General features: G+C 42.4%; 1 protein-coding gene across 6 annotated transcripts in view; it reads left to right on the top strand.

Annotated features, from left to right (window-relative positions):
* Window positions 1-1,224: 1,224 nt before the first annotated feature.
* The window catches only part of helz2b (helicase with zinc finger 2b), a 46,910-nt gene continuing 25,691 nt past the window's right edge, over window positions 1,225-22,443 (top strand). For 2 of the 6 annotated variants that reach the window (XM_036126642.1, XM_036126644.1), the window contains exons 1-4: window positions 1,230-1,512; window positions 14,286-15,658; window positions 17,475-17,658; window positions 17,887-17,994. In XM_036126642.1, coding sequence (XP_035982535.1) covers window positions 14,316-15,658; window positions 17,475-17,658; window positions 17,887-17,994 — 1,635 coding nt within the window. In that variant the 5' untranslated portion in view covers window positions 1,230-1,512; window positions 14,286-14,315. Of the gene's footprint in view, window positions 1,513-14,285; window positions 15,659-17,474; window positions 17,659-17,886; window positions 17,995-22,443 lie in introns of those variants that run through there. The other 4 variants (XR_004927686.1, XR_004927685.1, XM_036126641.1 and 1 more) reach the window with 4 other exon arrangements.

Below are 22,443 nucleotides of genomic sequence, written 5' to 3'. Positions count from 1 at the left end.
AAGGATATGGAGAAAAAGGCTGTCACTCGTGGTACCTGTGACTACGTCACCAGTGATGATGGGATACTGGCTGTCAGGTGGAAGGACAACAAAACGGTCACTCTTCTGTCGACCGACATGGGGGTGGGGCCGATGTCCACAGTCATCAGGTACTGCCGTGAGAGTAAGAAGAGGGAGCCTGTGAACTGTCCAGCTGTCATCAGGAGTTATAATGCCAACATGGGGGGCATTGATAAGAGTGACATGCTGGTACACCTCTACCGCACCCCCATGAAGTCAAAGAGGTGGTACATGCGACTGTTTGCGTACGTCATTGATATCAGCCTCACAAATGCCTGGGTGGTGTACAAGCGGGACTGCAAGGCCCTTGGTGTGAAATCCCAGCCTCTGAAAGATTTCAGACTCCAGGTGTTCAGGGATGCCAGCAACCAGAGGCCAGCCACGCCTAGCTCCAGAAGAAGCTCATCTTCCTCAGTTGAAAGCCTGACCATCAGTGCTGGTGTCCCTAAGCCTGTCCGGGGACACCGCAGCCACACCCCACATGTGGCTGTGCGGTTTGATATGTCCCTCTTCCATGCCCCTATACATGGCGAACGCCAGACCTGCAAGCACTGCAGCAGGAAAGGCAATATTATCCGGTCAAATGTGGTCTGCAGGGTCTGCAAGGTGCACCTCTGCATGAACAGAGTGCGGAACTGCTTTGTTGAGTACCATGGAAAAGTGGCCTAATTTCCCATGTTTGGATGGACAGACAGAAGCAGCTACAGAGACAAACACAGACACTTGTATTCCTCAGAGGGTTTGTTGAGCAATTCTGTTATCATCACGTTTTTCTGTTAGCACTTTTATGTTCTGAAAGTGATGTTAAAATGTTCAAATACATTTTATGTGTTTTTCCTGTATTTTATCTATGTATACGTATTGTAATTTGTTTTCCCATTTAGAGGCAATAAACCAAATTTGATCACTTCATTGGCCTTGATTTTTTTACCACTTAAGGGCAAGTTACCAAATATGGTAACTTCATTGACCTCGATTTTTGACATGAAAATAAAAAAAATTGAAAAATGTAACAAATGTAATGAAGTCTTATTATGTTGTCCAATAACACTCTAAGTTTGAATTTTTGAATTTTAAAGTATTTCATTGAGTGCCCTATAAAGGGTTAATAATGTTCTGTGATTAATAATGTCCTATGACTAATAATTATTGCCCCTGCACAGTTGTTTAATTTTCATGCTCTACATTTTATTTATTTTTGTTGTGGAAAATGTCTTGGAAACGTTTATCTTTGTAATTAACACTGAGACATTGTTATAAAGCTTAAATAAAAAAGAAGCTGTAACTCAGAGCGCTTCTTCCGGGATACGCTGCCCGTTTCCATGGTGATTGCGCTCTTCCGTCAAATGACTGAAACGAAACTTAGAGCAGTTCCGGTGAAGCCGTGATTTTAAAGCCGAACAGGAGACAGCAGCTGCGGCGGAGGTCCGCTCTGGATCCGTTCTGGTTCAGGTGAGTCCAGTTTAAGCCATTAAGGTGTTGGTTCTGGGAGGAGCGGCTCGGGTTCTGGCTCCCGTCTGGATCAGGTGTCTGCGCGTAACTTGTGGCTGGCGCAGCTGGAGGAGAAGCGTTCCTGCTTCGGAAGCCTTTATGGGACGGTGGATGGCGCTTTACTCTACAGGTCACAGCCTTGTTGTCATTATGGGCCGCTCCTGTTGGAGGTTCGGCTTGGGTCGGCTCGGTTCTTTCCCCTGGACCTGAGAGGTTCTGGATCTCCTGGGTGAGTTCCCTGGTGTCTCCTCGCCTCTGAGGACAGAGCTTTGGATTCTAGATGTTCTGCTCGGACCCGGTTCTGTTACTAGATGCCTGTAGTTCTTCCTGCTCACCTGCTTAGGCAGTGAACGTTCTGAGTCAGAGCGGTTCTGAGTCAGTCCAGTTTGACAGCGTTCCGTCTGTCAGCAGGATTGTTATCTCGGCTTCAGTTCACTATCAGCCGTTTATCAGGGCGGGTTCTGAGTCGGTGACGTCATCCTGACGTAGCTGACGTCAGAACTCCGCTGCAGGGCATCGGCACACCTGCTCTCCATGAGCCAGTCTGAGGACCGGACAGTCCTGGAGGTTCTGCCCACGCTCAGAGTTTCAGTCCCCAGCGTGGGCAGAGCGCAGTCAGCTGGAAGAACCAATCCAGTCACCTCCGCCTCATTTCCAACCAATCAGGCGTGGAAATGAAGATGTTTTACTTTTCTTAACGGAATCTAGGAATGCTGTCGTTACATTACCGTTGAGTTACTGGGTTAAAACTGAAAATGTAACATTTAGTGCTACTGTAGGGGATTGTCTGTTAAAACTCGATTGATCCCTCAGTGCAACACGTTCTGAGAAAGTAAACGGCTCTGTGCTCATTTCCACCAAAATATCAGCTTTATGTTATTAGATTGTCTCATTAGTCTGCTTGTCAACCTGGTGGAGCGGCCATGGAAGCGGGACCCAGAACAGCAGTCCAAAAAACAAAACAATGTCTCAACTGTGGAAGCTGCTTCTTCTTCTTCTTTTATTATTATTATTATTATTATTATTATTATTATTATTATTATTTGTAGCCAGCAGTGTAACCAACCATACCACGAACACCCAACCAACACTGAATAACTGACAAACAGCTTAAATTCAGATTCACCTAAATTGGGAGAAACCATTGTTAGGGATATATTAAATGCAAGATATAAAATATAACACTATTTACATTAGACAATAGGACAAAAACAATACGTTTGCAAACTAATACAAACTGAAAATACATTAAACCAATTCCAATCATTACATGAAAATCTATAACAACACAAAAATCTACTCTGGCCAGTGTCACCCCTCTTAATGTGCCTCTTAGTTTGAGCCATACCGCAGTCTGCACACCTGAGTGTGATACACCTGGGGTCCGTTCTTCGTACGTTGCTTAAAACATCCAAGATCAAATGAGACATCCAAGATGATTTCATCCGGCTAATCCTGATCCGGCTAATTGGGTTCTTCCAACACACCTGTTGTTTATGATTAGTATGGCTGGATTGAGTTATCTGAGATAACTGCGCGTTCATGCGTTTGTTTAAAAGGGGAAATGTATCGATAGTAGAAACATTGATCAGCAGCGCTGCTATTGGCTGTTCAGCATGGCCAAAGAACACCCACAGTTTTTTTCCCAAGCAGAACACGAGCTTTAATGGAAGGTTATGCCGAATTTGAGTCATTAATTAAAACACCTAAAAATCTGTTAAAGCCAGGAGAGAGGGCTGGCAAAAAGCAGCAGACAAATTAATGTGTAAATACTGTCCATGGTAGATGTTTCTATCACTTTCTACAGTATTAATTTTTGCATTTTAATAATCTCATATTAACTTTGTTCTTTTATGTCAGAGCCTCCACGGGACCCACTAGAACATGGGGACAAGTGAAAGTGAAATACAAGAATATTCTACAAAATGGTAGCCTTTAATTATTACGCTTTATTTTAAAAAGGCACTTGTTATGTCAAGAGATCCAAATTTCAGTGTCATTCCTTAGAGACGGGAAGTAAAGGACACGTGCAAACTGGGAATTTTAACAAAAAAATCTTTATCCATAAAAAATGAAGTTCCTCCTTTTCCAAGTCATCCACAGTTTACACGGTAAAACTGTATTGCTCCGTGTCTAGATAATCCATCCATAGTTTTTTCTAATACAATATACGGCTCGACAGGAAGCAAGCCTTTCAAAGTAAAACTAAACTTCACAATAAAATGGCCCGAACAAATCTTCTTACTGAATAGGATAAATTAAAAAGCAAACCACCATACAAATAACTTAAAATTTTAGATTTATGGCTCCAACACCACTTTTTCCTCTTTAAAAGCCACTGTTAAATTATGTGCTTGTCTGTTTATTACAGCCACCAAGAAAAATCTCTACACTGTCGCGCTGCTCTAAAAGATCCTGTCTATTGCGCAATACGCGATTAATTCGAAAAACTCTGCAAATTATTCTTGCACCTTCCGCAACAGGTTGCAGTCATAAAAATGGACATAGCTACGGCAGACTTCCCATCTCCTCCGCTTATACAGCCGTGATCTAATCTTGTTTACATGAAATAAGCCTGCTCTCGAGCAGGTTTAAGCTGGCGCACTTGTTGCTATGACAACAAGTGCATGAAGTCTTTCGAAGAACCAAACGATCCAAGATCATGCCAAATCGTCAACAATGAAATCCTGCTAACTGAGTTAGCGACGTACGAAGAACGGACCCCAGGACGAGGTCCCTCCACTGCAGGTGAAACCACGCCCAGAAAAACAAACAGATTCAATCCAAACAAAAACAAACAAATAGGAAAAATAGTTGGTGTGCTGTTTAACTGTGTACCACTACTTCATTTCTAAAACAATATTAAAATGAACATGTAACGTTGGCTCATCGTTACACTGCTGAAGCCTAAAATCACCTTCCTGAATCCATCACAGCTAGGTTAGGGTTTTGCTAGATAGACCCACTGAGCTATATAACACACTGGAGTGCTAATCACCGTCTGTTAGAACGAGTCACTGTGAAGCCACCAGCCGCCATATTGGTACTCCCTATTTCCCCCCAGTAACTAGGGAATATGTGCGCTACAGCATCGAATAACGAGGATTTTCTCATGTTCAGGGGGGGCTTAAGACTTTTAAAATGTCAAATGCCATATACTTTTATGTTATGTTGTAAAAATATCAAGTACTGAGAAAGTTATGTGCTGAAATATTTTGCATTTTATTCATTTAAATATATATGTTTAACATTTATAAATATATAAATAACAATATACAAAAACATATATTTACATATGTGTATACATATATATACATATATACATATACTTATATAAGCATATATATTTAATATGAATAACGTAAAATATTTCAGCATATAATGTCCTAGTAGTTGATAGTGTTAGTACATCCACTAACTGTAAAATTACCTGTGAAACGTTTTCACTCAGCCAGAAAACTGCTTGTTGTTGCAACCAAATCCTGTGGGATTCTGGGAGAGTAGGGAGTAGCAAGATGGCGGCCAGTGACTTCAGTTTTTCGGCAAAATCAGCACTCCAGTGTATTATATAGCTCAGTGGATAGACCTCCATTAATGGATCATATAAAACGGATTTCAAGTGTGATTAAATTAATAAAGTTACAGCCCAAATTATCAGATCTGATGAGATTTTAATTAAACGAAGAAACATTTTAAGAAAGCGAGATAGGTCACTTTTAAAAATAGAATAATATATAAGGAGTTAAAAAAATCAATTTTCATTGTATTAGAACAGGATGTTTAAAAATATTTAGAGTTCACACTACTGGAGGTTAAAAGTTTTACTGATTTCAAACACCTCAGCCATGACCAGACAGGTTTTCCTCTCTAAGGAAACCCAGCAGGTTGCATCAAGTCTCTCCAAGCAGCATTCACTCCTCCTGAAAGAGCGTAGAGCCACAGTGGACAGTCGTCTGCATTGTTGATGGCTTTGCAGCAATTCCTCATACTGAGCATGCATGAAGCGACAGTGGAGAGGAAAACTCCCCTTTAACAGGGAGGAGAACCTCCAGCAGAACCAGAACCAGGCTCAGCAATACCACATACTAAGCATGCATAAAGCCACAGTGGTTTCATATTTAAATTTACGCTGCTATCCTCAGATTACGATTAGTGATCTTTGTATTTTTTACTGTGTTTTTGTGGAACCAGTAGCTCATTTTTTCAAAGTATGCTGACAGGAAAGGGGGTTTAAGAGAAGGAGGAAAACATGCGGTAGATGACTAAGGCCTCTTTATATGAATCGTACGTATAGTTCTCTACCCCTGCACCATCAGAGCTCGCCCCGGTCTTTGTATTTTTAAGTATTACTGTCCTCATCTTGCACAAAGTGAGGCAAGAAATGTTATGATCATTTTATAATAACAAACAACTGCAGAAAATGTGAAGCTGTTAGCTCTGTAAATGTAAAACTTACAGGAAGATCATCGGGGGCAGCCTGACAGAATCCCGTGTTTACTGATCAAACTTTTGGAAATTCAGCGATGTTTATTTTGATGTAGTATAACAGCATAGGTGGCATCAAGACTTCCTCAGTGTGCCAAAAATCTATCAGCTGTCTACAGAGAACTGAGAGGTTAAATCTATCTGTGTTGTTCTAATTGTATCTCTGCTGAAAATGTTCAAACTTTTAACAAATGTGCTCTTTATTTATTCATATAAACTATATAGAGAATGGTCAGAACCACCCAACGTGTTATTTCTAAATACAACAAACTAAGGCCTTCTCTGGTGATAGGTTGTGTGTACACACCTGGTGAAACCACCAAAGACAAACGTCACACTGTATCTGGAAAAAACAACCTACATGTAGCACACTTTATATATGCTGGAAAAATACCTTAAAACAACACAACTACATATCACACTTTACCAAAAATGTAACAAGTTTATGTTTGAAGATGACATATTTATATTTTTACCCAGTTCCAATCGGTTTCCAGTTCCTCTTCTCCACAGTAACAGCAAATGTCTGAAAGCTAAGCTGTTTATTGGGAAAAGTAAAGAATGCAGAGTTATTCTATAGATCTGTGGTATCATATAACATAGCTGTTGTTGATTGGTAATATTTAGACCACCGGCATAATAGATTTTTTCTTTTGAACACGTAACATGGTTGTATACATGCAATGCTGACTGTTGTGTTTCTACTGGCTTCAGATTTATTGGTTTTCTTTGTCCATAAGGTTTTATGATTGCTCGATACTTTCTAGGTGTACACAGAATAGCTTCATGTTGTTCTCCGGCACTTTATTAACATGCAACCAGAAGTTATTAAAGAATTCATAAATCTTATGAACTCTGGTGTTTTACAAAATCCTGTAATATATCTGAAAGCTATTGAATAACACAGTTGTCAAACATGAATATATCATGCTAGTATCACACATATATTTGTAGTATATAAATTACCCATCTTTGGGAAAAGTTTAACAGCAATTTCCCTTTGATGTTCAATGATGGCCGTGGGCGTTGTTTGGAAATCCATTACTTCTTTTATTAGCAGTTTTTCTGCAAACTGATATTCCAAGATAACAGTTACAAAGTTTTAAATTTTCAATACATAGAATTTCAAAATAGCCAATGTAAATCATGATGATTAGGGGGCAAAGCATGTACTTTCAATACAAGCACACCGCATGAAGTACTGTCTGCCTGTATGGGATGCTGAACACTATCACAGGTCCATCCTGAGAATTTGTTTCTTTTGTTTCTCATGAATGGGTTAGACGAAAAAACACAAAAAGACAAAAAAACATTCATCCATCCGTCTTTAGATGGATGGATGGATGGATGGATAGATGATGGATGTGTGCATGAGTGTGGGGTAGTTTTCCTTACCTTGTTGTTTCCAAACATTATTTTATGTCTCGTTTTGACTCCCCCAGGGGATCCCGGAGTAGGGATCTCTTTTCATGGAGATAAATTACCATAAAATGCAAACATTAAATAAAATAAACAACACTACTTTAGGTATCTGTGTTGTTGTTTGTGTCTAAAATGGCATTTACTGCTGATTTCCATGTGTATTGTTAATCATAATCCCGACAAAACTTCATTCTCCATGAGTTTTATCTGTAATCAATTTTAATTCAATTCAATTTTATTATATAGCGCCAAATCATGAAACATGTCATCTCAAGGCACTTTACAAAGTCAAATCAATCATATTATACAGATTGGTCAAAAATGTCCTATATAAGGAAACCAGTTGATTGCATCAAAGTCCCGACAAGCAGCATTCACTCCTGGAGAAGCGTAGAGCTACAGGGAGAGTCATCTGCATTGTCCATGGCTTTGCAGCAATCCCTCATACTGAGTCAGCGGTCTTATAACAACCGTAATTGTGTATATCTCTTTAAAATACTACAGTCTCACTAGTGACGTCATATGTCTGCGCCACTGTTTTTCTCTGTAGAGAGCGCGGGAGATAGATATGCAAAACGGAGGCGGTCATGTTAGCACCCTATTTTATTTGGTGACATTTTAGGTTGTTGGAACTCTGCTCATGTCATGTTTGATAAAATAGCAGCTGTTCAACCGGGCTTTGTAAGGTTCGTGAAGAGAATTCATTAAAGGACAGCATTGTGGAATTTCCAGTACCAATGTGGTCGTGAGTTTCTGAACGTCTCAACGAGCCTGTGCCTCCTCTCCACCATTCCACACAACCCACACCGTTACAGGCAGGCAGGAAAAGGAGCTTGGACGCTTCCTCCCGCGGCTAGTTTAGACTCGGATCCCCACGACGCCCCTTATCGGCACTAAGAAGCCTTAAGATCTCCCACAATCCTTTGCATGATGTCCAGAGTGCAGAGAGTGGCTATTTGTAGTTCATGTTCAGAAGGCTGTAGGCCCGGATCTGACTGTTAATAACCGAGTCAATGCAACTACGGTTCATTTTAAACATGTTTGTTTTCGTTTTGCTCCCCCATCATTCAATAGTGTTATTACTGCATTAATATGAAACTGTAATGAATTGTATAAGGAGAACCCAAATGTTAGCCGGACACAGAGCTGAAGCTTAAAAAAGGGGTTTATTAACAAAAAGGTCCAGGAGACAAAAGAACTGGCTTCAGGCAACACAACAAGGCAAACTCCAAAAGCAGACGTGCCGAAAGTTAAACAGGCAAACGGACAGGCAGGCTAAACAAAAACAGTCAAGGGAAAGCACTCTTACCGGGGAACTTGGACATGAGGATAACACGAGACGTCCTGGCAACAAACCAAAAACTAAAGCGGGCTTAAATAGATGAACGGAACAGAAGAGCAGGGCGGGACTAATTAACCAACACAGGTGGAAATAATAAACGGAGCACACAGACTAATAAACCTAAGGTAAAAAGCAAGACAAAGACTGAACAAACACTAGCTGAAATAAAGACTAATACCGGCTAAGGATAAATCCAATACAAAACAAGAAAGCAGAAATAAAACCTAAGACCGAAAAGTGGCTAAACTGAAAGAAAATAACTTGAACCACACAGAACGTTACAGAAACATTAATGTCAATTTAATGGTGTTTAGTGTAACTTTACATCAAGTTAATGACCGACCACTACAGCGCCCTCTAGCATCCTGGAGAAATAATAAAATCAAGTTTCCTAAAGGTTATTCATTTTTACTGAGGAAATCATTCTTTACAATGTTATTTTATCAAATAATATTTTAACTCAGAATTTGCATTGTGAATGGGTTGGAACATATACCAAATATTCTAAACTACTTAGGCTAATTTAACCTTTTTCCACGTTCTTTAAGAGATGCAGATCTAAGAGATGCAAGAGATGCAGATCTAAGTTAAAGAACTTTGGTTCTTTAACTTAGATCTGCAGTCAACCAGGATTCACTGCAGATCTAGTGTTAATTCATATAAACAGCATCCTATAGTGATGTTTTCTGAACGTTCATTTAATTTCTGTTAATAAATTCTTGAACTTGAAGAGAAGTTGTCACTCATTCTATGTGTGTGCAGAGTTTGCTGTTAAAAGATCGCCAGTGCTCGAATCTTTCCTGTTAACTATTGTCCTGATATCAGCTGTTTGAGCTGATATTCACCAGACAATACCTAACAGACCAAGAGTTATTTATTAAACATTAAATTATCCATCATCCATTCATCCATCCTCCACCACCCGATGGGGGTGGGGCTCTGGTGCCTATGTCCAGCAGTCATTGGACGACTGTGGGAGCTGCAGGAAGCTGCAGTACCCAGAAAGAACCCATTCATTCTCAGGAGAACATGCCGGAAGATTCAAACTTAGGACCTTCTTGCTGCAAGGCAGCAGTGATAATCCTTTGTGTCTCTGTGACCTGTCCAGGTTGGATCCTTATATGCTTGTGGTTTCTTAACTTCTTTTATTTGTAGTATATTGGTGAAATTGGGAAAAGGTTTTAACATTAGAAAATGGGCTGTGAATACTTTCTGGATCCACTTAAAGATTCCAGGTCTGTTTACTGTTAAGATGAGAAATGCCTTAACAGTAAACAGGGTGGCTGTCTTACAATGAGGGAAAACACCGGCAGTTACACACAGTCATTAAAAAAACATCTAATCTTAATTTAGTTCTAAAGCAGCAGAGAAGGAACTTTATCAGAATAAAAATTCTGCCATAAATAAGTAAAAATAAATACCCGAGTAAATATTGGACCATTATTGATAATATGGCAGAGTCAGGTATAAAAGATGAAACATTTAAGTCAGAGCAACAGGACGATAGTCACTGAGGGGGGTGATGGATGGTTTCTTGGGGACAGGCATGATAACGGAGGGTTTCAGACAGGCAGGAACCGTGGAGAGCTGCAGGGAGAGGCTGATCCGTAAACTTTGTGGTTTAAGCTCAAGTTCAAGCCGCTCTCCCATACTGGATTTTAGCTTGAAGTGGTGATAAGATGAACAAAAACACAAGAACAAACATAACTAGAAAAATTTGCATTTCCTGCGAAAATGCACTGTGAATGCAGTAAGCCGAATGATTGAGCAAAAGATGCAGAAGTTCTTTGAAGAAGAGAAAAAAAAGCTCAAAAGCATTGAAGAAGTTGAAAAAGCTGAAGAAGTTGAAAAAGTTGAAGAATTTGAACATGAAAGAACAATAGCTGATTGATTAGAAGAAGAAAAAACTGAGGAAATGGCACCAAACATCTCCTAACTCATTCTAAACACTGAATCGTTTAACAAAGCAGAAGTAGAATTTCAAACTTAAATATACTGTAGCCATATGTGGGCATGCATTTCTGGGAACATAAGGGCCATTTCTCAATTCACGAGAACGCGAGTACGGACTCGCGTTCTCGTCAAGTCCGGTCTTGGCGAGAACACAGGAAGATCGGACTTGACAAGAACACGAGCACGCAGCACGTATGGTGTATTGAAACAGAAGCGTGCTTGTGACGTCATGAGACGCACAGTTCTTTAGCATTTTTTTAACATTCAAAACTATATATATACTACACCACATTAAAAAAAACAACATTTTTAATTTCTAAAAAGCCTAAAAATTATCTAGCCACGGTGCATTGAGGGAAAGCGGTCAGTCCGAAGAACGCACAAGTCTGCTCTGATGCATGCTCGATAAAGAGGGCGGGCGAGAACAACATCCGGGGATTCGTCGCATTCTCGCTCTGGTGTTCTCGGCAATGGGAACAGTGCTCGGGCTGAGGCTGATGACGTGTCACGAGCACACGAGACCGCTCAAGAACACATATTGAGAAACGGCCAAGGGCTTTGGTCCCCCATTGAAAAGCATTGGATGTTTGACACCTCATAGCTTGGCGATGCTTTATGCGATGTAGCCCAAATTTCTTGTGGAGCTTTCTGTCTAGAGGAGGTACAGCCTCTGTCAAGCATAAGTTTTTACAAGCTTCCTTGAGCTACTTCCGGTTAGCAACATGTTAACAGTTAGCCGCTAACATGGTTGTGTTCAGTATCACCGGCTGATTGTATTCTGTCAGTTTGGTCCAAACCCTGTACTGGGAAGTGCCTCAAAAAGGGGTGTCAATACTTAATGTCACCAAACGTGACCAAAGTTCATGCGTCAGATTGGCCTCCTTTAGCAACTCAGCCTCACCACATCTGGGCCCAGAACTCAACATTTGATCAAAATGGTGTGTAGCACCATTTCCCACAGGTGGGTGGTGCTGTATTGGCCAATTGGGTCGTGTCTGGGCATCATGCCAGGTCCTGTTGGAAGCAAAGCCCCAATAGGAAAGCATGTGAAATCCAAAATGGGACAGAAAAGTGGCACATGTCATGAAAATTTTAAAATGTTAAGAGGAAGTGACTGTGCGAATTTCAGATTCCTACATTAATCACAGCCACTGCAGTGGGTGTCGAAAGTTGCCATTCTATCCCAATGGAGCCTGTCCCTCTGGTCAGCAGAGTTCCGTCGTCATGGAAACTTGCTCACACCTGCAGCGGGCCAGTCTACAGAAGTGCAGACACTTTGCTCAGAATATGTCCAATAGGATTATAATGGAGAACTTTGCCTCGCACAACGCTCCATATCTCCTGATCCGTAAATGGTAGAGACGTAATTTTTTCTGCGTTTATTTCTTAACGGATAGGGGAAGAAGACTTGCTATCGGTTTTTGCTGGAAATATTTTAATAAAGGCGTAAAAATGTATGATATAAAGGGGATTTTTAAGGAATTTCAAAAATCCTCTAAAAACGGTCCCGAACAAATCGCTCTAGCTGAAAAAGTATAAGAGATATCAAAATAATTCTTTCACTGTGAGTATCAGCAGGCTTTTGAGGACTATGTTGCTCATTTTTATGTTTGTACAAAAATCGGTGTAGGCACAGCGACGATGTAAAAAGTGCATAATTTAGGGGCATGGAGTTTTGAACCTGTTTCAGCTGCGATTTACCCGGCAAGCAGCACTTGGTTTCTCCAGAACAATAAAGGTTAGAGACGTAATTTCTTCGGCGTTTATTCCTAAACAGATAGGGGAACCGGACAAGCTATCGGTTTTTGCTGGAAGTATTTTAATTTAGGCACAAAAAATCCTAGAAAAAGGGTCATTTTGAGGAAAATGCGAAAATCCCCAAAACATAGTCCCTAACAAATTGCTCTAGCTGAAAAAGTATAAGAGATATCAAAATAATTCTTTCACCGTGAGTATCAACAGGGTTTTGAGGACTATGATGCTCATTTTTATGTTTGTACAAAAATCGGTGTAGGCATGGTGACAATGTAAAAAAGTGGATCATGTGGAAAAATGCAGCTCTAAAGCATTTTCAGGATTTTTCACATTCGCTACTCCCGAACAAATTGTTCTCGCAGCAAAACCGTAACAGTTATCCAAAAAAATTCCTTTTTTGTGAGTGCCAGAAGGGTTGGGACATTCATGTGTGAAAGTCTCATGACTGTACATCAAACGGTTTAGGAGTAGCGACGATGTGAAAACGTGTGATGTCTTGGATTTTTAGATGTCATTTTTCAAAACCGCTCCATAGGAAATGAATGGGGGAGGTTTCGGGTTTGTGTCGCTCTGAGGTGATTTGCGAAAAATCTATAAATGCTACACCAATGAGCGTTACATTTCCTGAATCCTGACAAAAATTCCTATGTTTTGATGTATAATTTATGTGGATAGGTTGAAAATTGAGCGAGTGAGAAGAAGTTGTTCAGAGAAGAAGAATTAGTTGAATTTCTAGAGTGCGCACTCTATAACTGCCTCCTTGATGACCATAGCAACGCATGTTATTTGCTGAATTTCTTGAAAAGCCAAAATTATTTTAAGGAGGTACTATATGAAAATGGTAAAAGATATGAAAAAGCTGAAATATACCATAATAGCTGAAAGATATCACTACATTTTAAAAGTTGATTGGCGTTTCTAGCTGAAAATAGGCTGAAGCAGTAAGCTGTCAAAAAGCAGCTGAAATGAGCGGAATTTTAGTGAATTACATTCATTTCCTATGGGAGAAAAAAAGCTGAAAATTTGCAGAAAAAGCTGAATATTTTAAAAAGTTGAATGGTTGAAATCGGACAAAAACTGTAGGAGGAGAAGCGAATCAAACTTTAAACAGTAAAAATGCGAAAGAGGATCTCAATAACTGTGAATGCCTACTGCATTCACAGTAATGAGTCCGAGGCCTTGGCTAGGTCCAGGCTTCTGCGCCGCCATTTTGGAATGCTGCAGGGAAGCCACTCAGCAGTAGTAGATTCCTTGGGGTGCAGATCTCACCTTGACCTGCTCCCCCCACACCTCTGAGAAGAGCACAGCATCTTCACCACTGACCAGCTGCATCACTGTCTGCTTTGAGCCTCAGACTGGAGATGTAGACAGAAGTGAGGGACAGGGACAACCATAAGGACAGCTTTACCCTCCATGACGCTGCTCCAGACGCTGCCTGACCAGGGCTCAGACAACCATAGACCCCTCCCACCGCCACCTTGGAGCCCTGCTGCCCTCTGCAGGTTCAGCAGCTTCAAACGAGCTTCTTTGCTCACCTCATCAGACTGCTACACTCCCAACAGTCACACGCTGTGTCAGCACTTTTCTGTACATATCAAAATGTCTTCTGGTTTGCTGCTACATTCCTTTCAAATGCCGATATTTATAACGTTGCTCTTCTGCCTTGTGTTTCTAACCGGAGCCTTGCAACGAGATTTTGCTGAGAATGTGCAGCTGAGTAACTTTTGATGGGATATTCTGTTCAGTACGCTGACATGTCTTCTGCTTCCTTTTCCAGAATCGCTCCTGGTTCTCTGAAGGCGTCAGCATGGCGTCTCTGCTGTCTGAGCTGCTGTTGACTCATGAGCTGAGCCTGGCCTGTGATCGCTGCTGCATCCAGGACAACCAAATCACTTTCAGACTGAGACCCGTTCAGCACCAGTGTGCGCAGCAGGTTCTGCTCTGCAGAGCCAAAGAGGGCCGCAGCTGGAGGCCTGTCTCCAAACGACCAACATTCCCAAACCCAAAGCAGTATGAAGCCTGCTGGCACTTTAAGGAGGGCCTTGGTTGCACCGTGCACAAGAACCGCTGCACCTTTGCAAAAAGTCAGGAGGAAGCTGCTGTGTGGACGTTTGAAAAGAAACATGGAGTGGACCATCAGGTTCTCTGTGCCATGGTGCTTCAGTCCCAGAGCAAAGCTGACTGCAGTGCAGGACCTGAGTGTAGGCTCTCTGCTGCTCTAGACCTGAAGGCTGCGTGTGATTTATGCTCCAACAAGGTGAATGAAGTCACCTACAGCATTCAGCCAGTTATACACAAATGTAGTAGGAGTCACCTCCTGGCTAAAGGGAAGGCCTCCAACCAGTGGAAGGTTGTCTCTGAGCGGCCCACTGGGGGAAACATTGGTTCTAGAGTCCTGTATAAAGTATGTGATTACTTTGTTGAGGGTTCTGGATGCAGCAAGCATACCTCAGGTGATGGGTGCACCTATGCCAGAAGCTCTGAAGAGGCTACAGTGTGGAACCATCTCAGAGAGAAAAATATCAGTAGAACAGAGTTAATCAGAGAAGTAAGCGAGGCCGAGTCAGCCCCAGAAACACCAGAACATGCAGCTCAGAGCATTCTCCAGAGGTTTTCTGGAAAGTTCTTAGAGCTCTGCAGGAATTGTTTTCTGGAACGGCCCACCAAACTGTCTCCAAAACGATGGAATGACACGTGCTGTGCTGACACCGCTCACACCTGGGAGCCAATCTTAGTCCATCACCTGTCAGACAAAAGCTCAAAGCAGGTCTACAGCCAGGTCCGCCCTCTGCCCACAAACTGCCGGTTCAACTTCTGCAGCCACGTCAGGCAGGGAAAGCCCTGCTGGCACCAGGCCGGCCACTGCCAGGCCGCCCAGAGCGAGGTGGAGATGGCCGTGTGGAAAGCCGAGCACAGCGGCCTCTCGGTGCGTCCTCCCCTCCTTCAGCTTAGTCAGCAGAACCAGGTGCAATCCAAGCAGGTGTCCATATTCTGTAAGGTGTGCCTCCTGGCGCTGTCCTCCCCAGAGAGCTTCTACAAGCACTGCTCCACACTAGAACATGCCCAGCTCCTGTCCCAGGACACCACCACCAAGTGGAGGAAACGCCAGCCCCCCCACCACCGGCGGACGGAGCTCTGGCTCTGTGACAGGTAACCAGCTCTCCGTTGTTTAGTTCTCATGGCTGTACAGACGCAGAACCACCACTGGATCTCTGGTACATGGCCCGTCGTCCAGAAGGAGGACCACTGTCTGATTTCCTCAGATGCCTCAGCTCTGTCTAAAGTCAAGGCCAGCACATCAGCCGCTTTATTAGTTTAGAACCGGCTTCACAGGGGAGTGGTGGTCTAGTGGTCAGAGCAGCCGCTTCCACTCTGAGAAGGATGCAAGTCCCCGGTTCAATCCCCACTGTCTGCACTCTGGGTCCCTTAACCCGATTGCTCCCCGGGCGCCGCACATGGCAGCCCACTTCTCCCCAAGGGGATGGGTTAAGATGCAGAGAACACATTTCATTATAATGTATGTTTCAATGTATGTTTCAATGACAATAAAGACGATATTACTATTATTATTACTATAACACATCAGCCTGCTTTATTAGTTTAGAACAGGCTTCACATCAGCCTGCTTTAGCTGCCTCTGCCGGCTCCAGGCACAGAAAAGAAAACAACTTGGTGAGTTTTCTAGCTGCAGGAGCATCTTTTCATCAGTTCATCAGCTGCCTTCAAGCTCCACAGGACTCAGTGGCAGAGCCGCAGATATGGAGGCTAAAAACCTTTTGTTTCAACATTCAGGGTCAGAGGTTAACAGATTCAAGTCTGCCTCCTCTGTTCACTGATTGGATTCCAGCGACAACAGGAAAAAAACAATATATATATTAAAAAAAACTACATATATATATATATACATACACACGGTGTGCATAAATGTTAGGCAAGCTGTACTTTTGACCATATCATCAGTTATATGCATATTTTCCAACTCCAAGCTGTAAACACTTAAATGCTTATTGGATTTAAGCAAATCAGCTGATGTGTATTTGTGTAATGGGGGGGGGGGGGTTAGGGGGTCAACACCTATATCAAGGTGTGCATAATTATCAGGCAGCTTCTTTTCCTCAGGCAAGAAAAGAGATTTAAGGGACTCTGAAAAGTCCAAAATCGTAAAAATACTTTAGAGGGATGGAGCACTCTTGAAATTGCCGAGATATGGTGCCGTGATCTCAGACCCACAAACGTTTTGCTGCAAATAGTCAACAGGGTCGCAAGAAACCTGCTGAGAAGAAAAGACACAAATGATCTGGCAACGATTTGAGAAGAACCAAAGGTGGGGCTACCAGGAAGCCGTAGAGGCCCAGAAGTAGCAGGTGTTCAGTGCTCAGAGACACGGCCAAGGTAAGGGAGGCTGGAACCCGACCGCCACTGAAGACACATAAGCTGAAACGTCAAGACGAGCCAAGAAATATCTGAAGACCATCTCTCAGAGGTTTTATGGACTGATGAGAGGAGAGGGACTCTTGACGGACCAGATGGATGGCTGGATGGGCTCAGACGGCAGCGAGGTGGAGGCGGGGTCCTGGTACGGGCTGCTATTATTAAAGATGAGCTAGTTGGACCTTTTCAGGTTGAAGATGGACTCAAACTCAGTTTTTAGAAGAGACTTTCTCCAAGCAGTGGTCCAGGAAAGAGTCTGCATTCTTCAAGAAGACCAAGATTGTGATGCTGGATCCAGGTTCTGTGTTTAACCCATCCCTTAGGGAAAAGCCTGCCACTTTTACAGGGAGCCAGAGTGACAGGCTGAGATTCAAACCGGCAACCTTTGGGGCTTCTCCATGATGCCCTCCCATTTGACTTTCATTCAGAACAAACCAGATTCATGCAGCAGCCAATCTTACAAGAGTGAATAATTAATGCAGCTTACATCACATGAACGTTTATTGGAATGTAACTTAAAGTTTTCACATTGTAGACCAGAAACCTGTGAATATGGCTCAAAGTGTCCTAAAGCTCATTCTGAGGAGGAGCTGCAGGAGTGGATGATGAGATCTGCAGAGGAGCAGGAGATCCGGCGCAGCATTGAGACTCAGGGCCTGATGTGCTACAACCAGCGGCTGCTGGACGAGTACAGGAACAGCAGCAGTGAAGCCTATGTGGTGAGTGACAAGTCTGTTGTTCACAGGTTGAATCAGCCTCATTTGCACCACAGCTACAGTTAAATATGCTCAGATGAGCCTGCTTTCTGTTCAAACTGACAAATACACACAAACATGATTAAAATGTTTAATACTGGACATCAGACTTCAGCCACAGAAAACTAAACTGAACCACCACGGTGTGAGGCTTGGTCTCTGTTAACGTCCCTGATTCTCTCTTCCCTACAGTTGTCCGAACAAGTTGATGATGTCAGCGTCTCCTGTGACGAAGATTTGACCGTGCAGAGTGGAGACATCAGCGCAACGCTAAAGTGGAACTTCCTGGTTGACACAGAGGTAAATGCCTGGGAAGGTTCTCAGGTTTCTGGGTCACCAGCAAACGGCTTCTGCTCTGCTCTTCTGAAAATGTTTAGACACCTAGCCAGAAGTCTTTGCCCGTTCTGGCACATCCAGCATAGGTGGAGTTATGAATCTGGATAGAGAGGAATTCAGATCCAGCCCTGGATCATGTTGTCACTTCTCTTTCCAGCCAGTCAGTGTGAAGCAGGCGGCCCTCAGGTGAGCAGCCAACCAGCAGAGGAACGTCCATTCAAACTGTCCTGCTGCCACCGTAATCCAGCCGCAGCTCTCTGATCTGTCCTGGTTATAGGCCCAGGTAGCCGCCACGGTTTGAGCATTCAACAGAGTAGTTAAACATAATGAATGTTGTGTGGGGAGATGCACACAGGCGCCATCTTACTGATTAGTTATCAAACGGGGCCTTCTCATGTGGGACCAGATTTCACCCGAGTGACAGATGACTGGATTCTCACTAGAGCTAAACCAGATTTATGATTTGAACCAGGAAGGCATAAAAATCCAAAAACACAAGATAGTAACACCAAGAGCGAGAATATGGAACGAAAGCAGGAACCAAGGTTGCCAGCCGGCCCTTGGGAAGGCTACACTATCATCATCATCGTTGATTTTGTCTGATGACAACCTTCCAGAGACCAATGAGGAATTAGTACATCATAGAATCCATCCATCAAAGCAATAAAGCCAAACCCAAACAACAATAAAACCCATCAAATAATAATAATACATCACTGAGGCCGTTCCAGGTTCCTCCATGCCTCGCTCAGACCATTAAATTATCCTAAATATATTAAATTTGCCACAGCGTCCAGTGATCCTTTCACTGGAACCATCAGGCCCAGCAGAAGTCCAGCAGAGAGGCTGATTGGCCTGTTGGTTCCTTACAGGTTAATCTGGAGGCCACAGGTGATCTCTGTAGATATGTACCTGAGCACTGAGCCAGGCCGGCATTTTACCAACGCCTCAGGACTCTGTTGTCCTCAGTCTCTAATCCCACTATCAACTGATGGGGATATTCAGTAGAGGGGAACTCAGAGCTCAGATCCTACTGTGGTACCTTCAGCTGGAGCTCCTGAGAGGGAGCCATTGCTGGACTTTATACACCTGAAGCTCAAAGAAGGGTTACTACATAGAAACAGAAATATCATTTGATCCAATAGGGACAGATGAGGAACTGATCTGAACCTCTATCTGCTGTCCCCCGTACCATCAGATGAGAACAAGCCCATCAAGATCTGAACCCCACAAACCAGGTGGGAGATAAACTCCTCCACCCTGGTTCCTGACCAGGTGGGAGATAAACTCCTCCACCCTGGTTCCTGACCAGGTCATTTTCTCTGGCCTTTGAGCCACAACCACGGCTAGACCTTTAAAAAATGCCCCTAACTGCAATGTGGCTGCAGTCATCAAAAGCTCAAAGGTAATGTAGGAGCAGCGCTATTAATGAAGACAAAGGTCTGACAAATTTAGATTTAAACTTCATAGCAGGCATACAGTTGCTATTAATCTTACCTTAAATGTGGGAAAAATCATTGAGATCAGCGGTAATTGCTCAACACGCTGGAAAAAGGTGTAATCTCCTCCCCTCTGCATTTGTTAGTTAATTTTAAACAGAAAATAAAATAGTGAATGTATGTATTTGTATTTTCTATTGTATTTATGTATTACAGGGACAGTATATATTAATAAGAATTGTATCAATATGCCAGGGTTAGCCAGAGGCTATGTTTCACCTGCAGTCACAAACAGACGTTAAAGTCGTGCTAAATATGTGGATCGAGGAATGCTGTCCACGTACTGGAAGATGCCTTCTTTGTGAACAGTTAAACCAGACTTTTGCTTTCATGAAACAAAGTCCAGAAGTGAAACAAAGTCCAGAAGCTGCAGAAGGAAACACACCAAGCAAAGGAGTGAAGGTGCTGGTGAGGCGGCTATTGTAGAGAGAAACTAGGTCATCAGGGTCTGAAGGGAAAGCTGCTTGTAAAGTCTGGATGCCACCTGCTGCTTTCCTGAGAGATGAAACTTAGTGACCAACCTGTCTGGATGATGTGTTGTGGCACTATAGAAATAAAACTGAACTGAGAAATGATCAGAAATACGGGATAAAAGAACATTCTGAGGTTCCTAATATTACAAAGAGTGTGTGGAGGTTTAGAGGAAGTGGAGTTAAACATTAACAGAGAGCAGTGGAAGTCCAGTAAAAGAAAGTTCATCAGAAGTGCAGATAACAGCAGTGAGTCCAGAGCAGCATAATAAATAATAATAATAAGCATAATAAATCCAGGGTGTGTGCTTTGATGCAAGTATTTCCTTTGGTCAATTTCGTTTCTCATGTCCTCCATCAAATCAGTTAATGGCATCATTATTGATAGGTTCTCAAAGCAGACTAGACCTTAATATCGTGCATGTCAAGAGATTGTTTGTCTAGCCAGGCAGTAAAGAGTTGTTTATTAATTTTGAGAACTGAGAAAGAAGAGAAGCAGGTCTGTAATAAGCTCCTCCTTTTGTACGGCGATATGACTGTAGCTATCTCAGTTTGTCTGGAAACGAACTGCTTTGAAATGACAGATAAATGTGAGTGGTTTGGAAATCTCATCAAGGAGGAACCAGAACCTCTGAAAATCTCTTGTTTCTGTTTGTTACATCAGAGATCAGAGTCCTGGTCTCATGATATGTGTCTGCAATTGCTTCTTCCTCCAGCCCTAAAGACACATCAAACTCAGACTGTGCTTGTATGGAGGATCTTTGCTGGACACTGTACTGCATGTTTAAACATCTAAAATTTTAGCTTCATCTAAACCTTCTACCTGTATGTTAGACCCAATCCCAACCAAGTTGTTTAAGGACATATTCCCTTTGATCAGTGGTCCTATTTTAGACATGATTAATCTATCCTTGGTAAATGGATATGTACCACAGGTTTTTAAAGTAGCTGTTATTAAACCTTTACTTAAGAAACCATCTCTTGATCAAGATGAGTTAGTAAACTACAGACCTATATCTAATCTTCTTTTCTTATCTAAAATTCTTGAGAAAGTAGTTGCTAATCAACTTTGTGAACATTTACAAAGTAATGACCTACTTGAGGAGTTTCAGTCAGGCTTCAGAGCTCATCATAGCACTGAAACAGCTCTGGTGAAGGTCACTAATGATATTCTCATGGCCTCAGATAATGGACTTGTGTCTATACTTGTCCTGTTAGATCTCAGTGCTGCATTTGATACAGTTGATCACAATATTCTCCTAAAAAGACTTGAACATACTGTAGGGATTAAGGGGAAAGCATTAGGCTGGTTTAAATCTTATCTGTCAGACAAATTCCAATTTGTTCATGTTAATAATAAATCTTCCTCAAACTCTAGGGTCACCTGTGGAGTACCACAGGGTTCAGTCCTTGGACCAATTCTATTTACTGTATATATGCTTCAGATAGGCAAAATTATCAGACAGCATGGGATTAATTTCCACTGTTATGCTGATTAGAGGCTGACCAACCTGCAGGATCTGATGGAACCTGACTTTGGAAAGATTAAATGCAGAAATGCAAATCCTGAATTAAATTCAATTCAGTTCAATTAAATTTTATTTATATAGCGCCAATTCATGAAACATGTCATCTCGAGGCACTTTACAAAGTCAAATCAATCATATTATACAGATTGGTCAAATATTTCCTATATAAGGGAACCAGTTGATTGCTTCAAAGTCCCGACAAGCAGCATTCACTCCTGGAGAAGCGTAGAGCCACAGGGAGAGTCATCTGCATTGTCCATGGCTTTGCAGCAATCCCTCATACTGAGCATGCATTAGGTGACAGTGGAGAGGAAAACTCCCCTTTAACAGGGAGGAGAACCTCCAGCAGAACCAGAACCAGGCTCAGTGTGAACGCTCATCTGCCTCCACCCACTGGGGCTTAGAGAAGACAGAGCAGAGACACAGAAAGCTTAGAAGCTCACATTGACCCAGGAGTACTTTCTATGTTAGAGAAGACAGAGCAGAGACACGGAAAGCTCAGAAGCTCACATTGACCCAGGAGTACTTTCTATGTTAGATGGTAATAGAGGATGATCTGTCTCCCCTGATGATGTCACAGCTAACAGAACGCCAGACCAGGTGTACCTTCTATGAAGAAAAAAGAGAGAGAGCAAAAAGTTAAAAGCTGAAATACCAACAAACGATGCAGATTGGAGAGCAGTAGGAGAACTCAGCAGAGAGAGAGAGATAGACCTTGATGTCCTCCAGCAGCCTAAGCCTATAGCAGCATAACTATAGAGGTAGCTCAGGGTAACATGATCCACTCTGACTAGAAGCTTTGTCACAAAGGAAAGTTTTAAGATTAGTCTTAAAAGTAGACGGGGTGTCTGCCTCACGGACCAAAACTGGGAGTTGGTTCCACAGGAGAGGAGCCTGATAGCTAAAGGATCTGCC

This window comes from Fundulus heteroclitus, chromosome 22 (assembly GCF_011125445.2).
Source record: "Fundulus heteroclitus isolate FHET01 chromosome 22, MU-UCD_Fhet_4.1, whole genome shotgun sequence".
Classification (NCBI taxonomy): Eukaryota; Metazoa; Chordata; class Actinopteri; order Cyprinodontiformes; family Fundulidae; genus Fundulus; species Fundulus heteroclitus.
This window is presented reverse-complemented; position numbering and strand designations above follow the sequence as displayed.